The sequence below is a fragment of the Eucalyptus grandis genome, chromosome 11 (assembly GCF_016545825.1).
Source record: "Eucalyptus grandis isolate ANBG69807.140 chromosome 11, ASM1654582v1, whole genome shotgun sequence".
In the NCBI taxonomy this organism is placed as follows: domain Eukaryota; kingdom Viridiplantae; phylum Streptophyta; class Magnoliopsida; order Myrtales; family Myrtaceae; genus Eucalyptus; species Eucalyptus grandis.
In genome coordinates this window covers 33,973,798-33,980,591 of record NC_052622.1, presented here as the reverse complement: position 1 = coordinate 33,980,591, position 6,794 = coordinate 33,973,798, and the positions used below count along the sequence as shown (strand labels likewise).

The window sequence follows — 6,794 nt, the reverse complement described above, 5'->3', positions numbered from 1 at the left end:
TATGTGCAAATTGTTAAAAGGTTTATAACTAAATTAGCAAATTTTTATAAGGTTTGGACTGAATTGGTATAATTGAAAAGTTCATGATTTAATTGGCTAGATTTTAACGTTTTTTTAAACAATATTCCTCTTACGTCTCCAAGAAAAATTAGACCGATGACATCCATCCTGCAATGGGCTGGTTCGAGCGATTAGTGACAAGTGGCTTCACCTCAATCCATCAATGCCGGGTCTTGCTTTACGAACAGAGAGATCAGCTTCACGGAGGGGGGCTAAAAGCCAAACCATCTCTGCCGTGCACCACACGGTGGACTAGTATGCAAATGCCCTCAAATACATGTTATTCTGTACCTTGGGTGAGCCACTGTCGATCATCCAAAAGGAGGTTCTTTCCCAACCACCGATCACAAGCAGTTCATGAAATTGCTCAATTTGGCCATTTTGCATCACAGTTAGCATCCCCGCAGAAAAGCAATAACCTGCAACAACTTAGGGCCCCTTTTTTTTTGCCAAAAAAATTTAATAATTTGAAAAACATATTTTGAAAAATTGCTCGATATATTTAGTTTATGGATAATATTTTCATTATCAACGGCATTGTAGGTTTGATCGTTTTCATAGGCCATGTAAATATTTTATATTTATTCATTTACGTGAGGATACAAGCGATCATTTTTCATTTTTTAGGAAACAAATGGAGTTAAAGAAAAATCAACCTCATTTTTGTTCTCCTCAAACGGTTGTAGTAGTACTACCCAAGAATTAGAACATGCTCCTGACTAAGTAACCGGCTAATTGACGAGTATCACTTATAAAATTTAGAAATAGTTGGTCATTTTCCTTTGAAGTTCGAGTGTAGTAAAGTTATTGTATTGATAAATTACTAACTAATATTCGGGTCACTTGGAAATTTTTAAATCAGTTTGTATCCTGCTATTTGATTTGAGATTCATAAAATCATTATTTTGTTGGCACGATACTCTATGATGGGCAGGTCCAATTGTAAATTGGAAGACACTTGGCTCGAAACTCACAATTGGATTTGAGTGGGGTAAAATGTAAAAGCAATTTGGTAATCAACGATTGAATTTTGAGTGGTAAAACTCTTATGGCGGTAAGAAACTTCTTAACGAAGGATCCTGAATAAAATTTGAGAATAAATATATTGCAAATCCTAAACTTTATCACGAAAGTGCAATTTAAACCATAAAAATTTCAAAAGTATAATTAAGTTATAGAAATTGTCGAATTAATCTAATTAAATCATTATGTTAAAATCATTTTAAAAAAAAATTATAACTCGATTGTACTTTTATGACATGACAATGTTTAGGATTTGATTATATTTTTAAAATTTTTTAGGATTCAATCGTCATTTCGTGATAATTTTTAGGACTTCTAATATATTTAAGCCTTGTTCGTTTCGTGGAAAATATAGCATTTTTGGAAAATGTTTTCCAGGAAGCCAAAGGCTCACACTTGTTGTTGGTTCATTGATTTGGCAAGTATGAGGGCGAGTTAGGCAAGGCCTGAGGCTGACGATGGCAAGCCTTGAGCTCGAGGCTCACTTGTGGCCAATTGTTGGCCGTAGTCATGGTTGGCAACCGGGCGAAGAAGAGGTGAAAAATAATAAATAGAGAAAAAAGAAAAAGAAAAGGTATGGGATAAGAGAGGTTTGAATCCCCACATTCTTAGGAGGGTTGGGGTGTGGACGATTTAGTTTTAGGAGTGGGGTTTCGACTCCCACACTTCTGAGAAATAGGGTAAAAGTTTCCAAGAGTGAGTGTTCGAGTAGAAATAGAGTAGACTGACAAAAAAAAAAAAAGATATAGGATAAGAGACAAAGTAAGGAAAACATTTTCCTCAACTTGAGAAGTGGAAAATATTTTTCCTTTTTTAAAAATACTTTTTTCCTTAATGAAAACGTTTTCTACGACTCGTTCATTTTTCGAGAAACGAATACGGGAAAATGAAAAAAAAAGAAGAAGAGGTTTTTCTGAATGTTCTTTTTTCATAAAACCAAGGAACCTTATTTCTAAAATTTAATAGCGGTTGGCAATCTATCATTAAGCATGGTAAAATCACTTTGGTCCCTTAACCTTTCTAAACAGTCAACAAAACCAATAAGTTGCCATTCAGTTTTCACTTACCAACAATGTTTGAAATATTCAGATGATCGTTTAAATTTACCGCCCCGAAACTCTGCTCCATTTTCTTCTTTGTGCACGGAACTTTTTAGACTTCGGGAATGAAAAGTAGTCATTTTTATTTTCACGGGTTTTACTTGTGATTTTGCGGGCGAATGCAAACCGGTTATAAATAATGAAGGGCGAGTCTACATGATGTTCCTTGAATTCGAAATTGTAAGTTCTGTCCTTAGATCACGACTGGCCAACTTTATGACCAATATGGGTGTGGTTGAGATTGAAGGAGGAGTCAGGATACGGGCAATTCAAATAAAAATGGTGTCGTAACCTTTGTCCCTCTCTAAATTAATTGCAAAGCTAGCCATTCGCCTTACCTACTCCACCAAAATTTTCATTTTACCTAATGATGGAGTGTCGATTGGTACTAAACAGAAGAATTTGGCTAACGACTTTTTATTTCTCTTTTTGTCACACTTATCAAGATATATCAAGTCAGATCGATTAATTTTACAAAGTTCTTTGAATTACGATAGACTTAAGCATAATATTTAAGACTCAATGGTTGGCTCGATCTACCAATTGATCGAGATTACCTTGACATTGGTAATTAACGGACTACCTTATTTTCATGATCCACGAAAATAAGTAAATATATAGGAGGCGCAAGCCTAAAACTAGGAATTACTTTGAAATAGATTTACTAACTCGACAAATAAAAAAGGCAGAAGAAGGACTGTAATTAGGAAAGAAAATGGGGTGGCCGGATTACGATATCTACCTACCACGCTTAACCAGCAATGATAGCTATAAAATCAACCAAAATTTGACCCGTCGATTTCGGTTTAAATTAAATAATCTAGGGTGAAAATACTAATAACTCAACGGTCAACACAATTAAAAGCGTGGGAAATTCAACCCCTCGAGACCAGTTTAATGACCTTTCCATCTTCTCCGCGTCGCCTTCCTCCGAAATTTCAAAATTGCTTTCCCAGTTTCGACCTCTCCGCCAAACGCCTCTCCTCCTTCAATTTTCTTCATCATTCGAATCAATGCCGACATCAATGAGCGATCCTAAACCCTAACGTCCCCCTCTCGCCTCGCCGCTCCCGTCGCCGGCCGGGCGTCTATATATACATGCCGCTCCACCGGTGAGCTCGCGGCCGCGCCTGGGGGGGAGAGGAAATGGCGACGTCGGCCTTCCGGTCCACGACGAAGAGGACGCCGATCGGGGCCTCGCCGGCCTCCGCCGACGGCTCCCGCAACCTCCAGCCGGAGCTCGGCTCACCGCCGGTCGCGGAGCCTGAGCCGGTTCTCGCGCCGGCTGGCGGAGCCCGAGGACCCGTTCGCCGAGGACACCGCGCCGGCGGCTCCCAGGGGAGGTTCGTGAACACCCTGAGAGGATCGGGGCTCCCGGAGATCAGCCTCGACGATCTCGCTGTTGAGTTCTTCAGCTCCGGAGATCGGGGTCGGTCGAGCTCGCGGAACACTGACGTCAGCCCTAAGAAAGGGGAAAGCGCTTCGCAGAGGCGGGGGAGGTCGGTTTCCAGGCAGAGCTCGAGAGTTGGTGGCGGTGGTAAGGGTAATGTGCTTGAGGGTTCCGGTGCGGGGAGGGTGGTTCCTGAAAGTAATTCGCGGCGGAGGCGGTCGGTTTCGGTTGTTCGCTGCCAGATTAGCGATTCCGAGGTGAACTCGATGTTCTTACCTCCGCATGTCTTGAGAAATTTAGTCGCGTTTTTTACTGTAGATCACAAGTTTTTAGAGGGCAAAGAAGCTACTTGCTTCTGAGCTACTTAATCTGTGAGAATTTTGGGTTTTGTTTTGTTCCTGAATCTAAGAAATGTTTCTTTGTATTCTCTAAATTTGATAGTGGTGACGATTGAAATGGGTATGGATTTGCTACTGGCTTTCTAGACACATAACTTTATGCTAATTCCCAGAGTATGTCAAGTACAAACAGAAATTGACTGGCTGTCATTCCATGTTCTGTCCTCCTGATATAAGTTGAATTCGATAGTCTTTCTGTGATATAGAATCAAATGGCGCATTATACTTATGCCTTTGCTTGCTTTGCACATGCTAGAGTGATGTAGACAATTCTCGCGGTTCTTTTGGTTATGCTAATAACAAGACTGTGGGCAATGGGAACATCCAAAAGCTACCATCACAGAAACCCTCTGCTTCAAGCAACAGACAAGCACTGAGAAGGACTTCGAGCCAAAAGGATCTCAAGTCCTATGACGGTTATTCTGTAAGTTCTCTCATTTTACCTGTTCGTAGCGTTCAAATTTTAATGGTAAGGGTCTGAGATGGCATGACAGCGGCCAACTTCCAGTCTGGTCTCACCTGCTGGCCAATTTATGTGCTCCCTTAGGACACCTTTTTGTATATAAATGATATTTAACGCTCTGTCTTATACTTATCAGAGCCATTCATCTGCACTGACTGATGACGAAGCGAAGGATGCTTATTCTGGGAAAAATGGAAGTGAGAGAACAATACGAGCAGTTTATGCCCAGAAGACTGTAAGTGTTTTGAAATTAAAACTATTGCATGTGGTAGCACACTGCAGTCCTTTGCCCTTTGCTCACAACATTCTTCCTTTAGACTGACCACCCCACTGGAGGGATGTTAACAGTGGGTTGTGCAAAGCAATGCGTCAAGAATTCAGACATGCTATGGAAGAGATCAAGATGGAAATTGAACAGGTCTTAAGCATTTCTGTCTTGATGGAACTGTTTGCTAACTGGATTCATCCCCAGTGAGTCCACCATTTGATTTTTGAGGAGTCTCTCATTGGTACTTCTCTGTACTTTGGCAATGCTTGCAGGCTATGTTAAGAAGGAAGCCCTCTGTTGGAGCACATGACAATTATTTAGCTTTGGAAAATTCTGATGCTTGTAAGGCTGTCTCCACTATAAGAAATTATGCAACAAAGCTAGAACAGGTATGACAGGTTACCTCAGCATCCTGCTGATGCTGATATTTATCTTATTTATTCTACCATGCACTCTCCTGCTGAGCAATTCCATAAGGTGACAATTTGTGAACACTTACTACACTGAGACATTGATCCTATGACTCGAACGTCTCTGGATATTTGAGCGAAGACTTCTTTAGTACTCTCTTAGAAGAACACCAGTCAGTTGATCTCATTGAAGGGTTTATTTTACTAATTGACAGTCAGAGAAGCGCAAAAGATTTATTAGCTGAAATTATGTTGGAAGAGCAGCGTGGGAAAGAGCTCAGTCAGATTGTAAATGAATTTCATCCTGATACAAAATCCCCTGTACCGGAGAAACCATCGCGAAACAGAAGGGTAACATTCTTTCTCTTGATTTTTATCTTCTGTGAATATTTACTGTTAAATTCTCCCACTTGGTGACTTTAGCTCTCTTTTTTGATAAAAACACCAGAAGAGTAATGACAAAGGCAGGATGTCTAATCATCTGGCTTTTGAGGCTGAAAGTATATTCAGGATTTCATTTCAAGTGTAGAAGATACAGATATATCATCGTTAGATGGAGAAAGAAGCGATACAAGCTCAACTTTAGGTGGAACGACTAAGATAGATACTTCTCAAACTCCAGCAAAGTCCATGCCTCCTCCCATTGAAATGGATGGGGTTGTATTGCCATGGTTACAATGGGAAACCAGTAATGATGTTTCTCCGCCATCGAGCAAGAAAAAGATGCAGTCACCAATGGCTTCAAGAGCTGAAATGTTGGATGCAGCTCAGGTAATGGATAAATGCTGCCTGTCTTTTGTTTCTTTGCTAAGGGAGGGGGTCGCTAATTTGTTTTATTTACATATATACTGACAGTTGATTTTTGCTGGGTAGTTGTACTTAAATTTGTTGTCCACCATCTTTTTCAATAATCAGTGGAACTAATGTTGTTGTAGTTATTCCTCTGCCCATCCTTGTTATCTCCGTTTCATCTGATTTCATACTGACTCATCTTTGTGAAATAGGAAGCTAGTACTGCACGGGACCCGAGCTATTTTTCCTCAAGCAGTCATGGTAGTTGGAGTCCAGGAATTGTAGATAGCCCTATAGTGGTGGTCAGAGAATCCATTGGCAGTCAATCCAGAGAATCTAGAAGATATAGTGATAAACATCACTCAGGCTGCCATTTTGACCTGGATAAGTATTTGAATTTTCCAAGTGACGAGGATTTTCTATTAGAAAGGTGGAGACAACAGCGGAGAATCAATTCAGGTGGTCTGCTTCTCTGTCACCAAACATTCTTTTGACCATCCACTTGTTAACTACTCTTCCCTTTATCAATTTATGTGCTGCGTCTCTGTATAGACAATCTGGACGCATTAATTGTCAAGTATTGTCAGAATAAAACTTCACTTCCCTACTTATTCTTCCAAAAGATCCTGATGATTTTATGGCTTCCGCTAATGTTTTCAGTTCAAAACTTCACTTGAAACTTCATGTTTCTTTATCCTGACATGGCTATTATGCAGAGGATGAAGAGTTGAAAGTACAGCCTTGAGCAAGCCTAAGTTGTTCTTTCATGACCCGATAACTATGAAATCTCTCGAACTGATTGAACCTGCGCTCTTCCATCCTCTCTAGTTGCGTTGGTAGATCCCACTTTTGCATCTAAATCTTGACACTTTGATTGGGATACTTCATAC

At 40.3% G+C, this 6,794-nt stretch overlaps 1 protein-coding gene across 1 annotated transcript; it reads left to right on the top strand.

Annotated features, from left to right (window-relative positions):
* Window positions 1-3,020: 3,020 nt before the first annotated feature.
* LOC104426186 lies at window positions 3,021-6,640 on the top strand. The gene is given in 13 exon segments (XM_039305290.1): window positions 3,021-3,404; window positions 3,406-3,481; window positions 3,484-3,830; window positions 4,228-4,395; window positions 4,571-4,669; window positions 4,752-4,852; window positions 4,934-4,943; window positions 4,975-5,091; window positions 5,328-5,344; window positions 5,346-5,463; window positions 5,564-5,609; window positions 5,612-5,883; window positions 6,117-6,640. Coding segments are annotated over 13 exon segments (1,728 nt in total). The 5' UTR covers window positions 3,021-3,329; the 3' UTR covers window positions 6,399-6,640.
* Window positions 6,641-6,794: the final 154 nt, after the last annotated feature.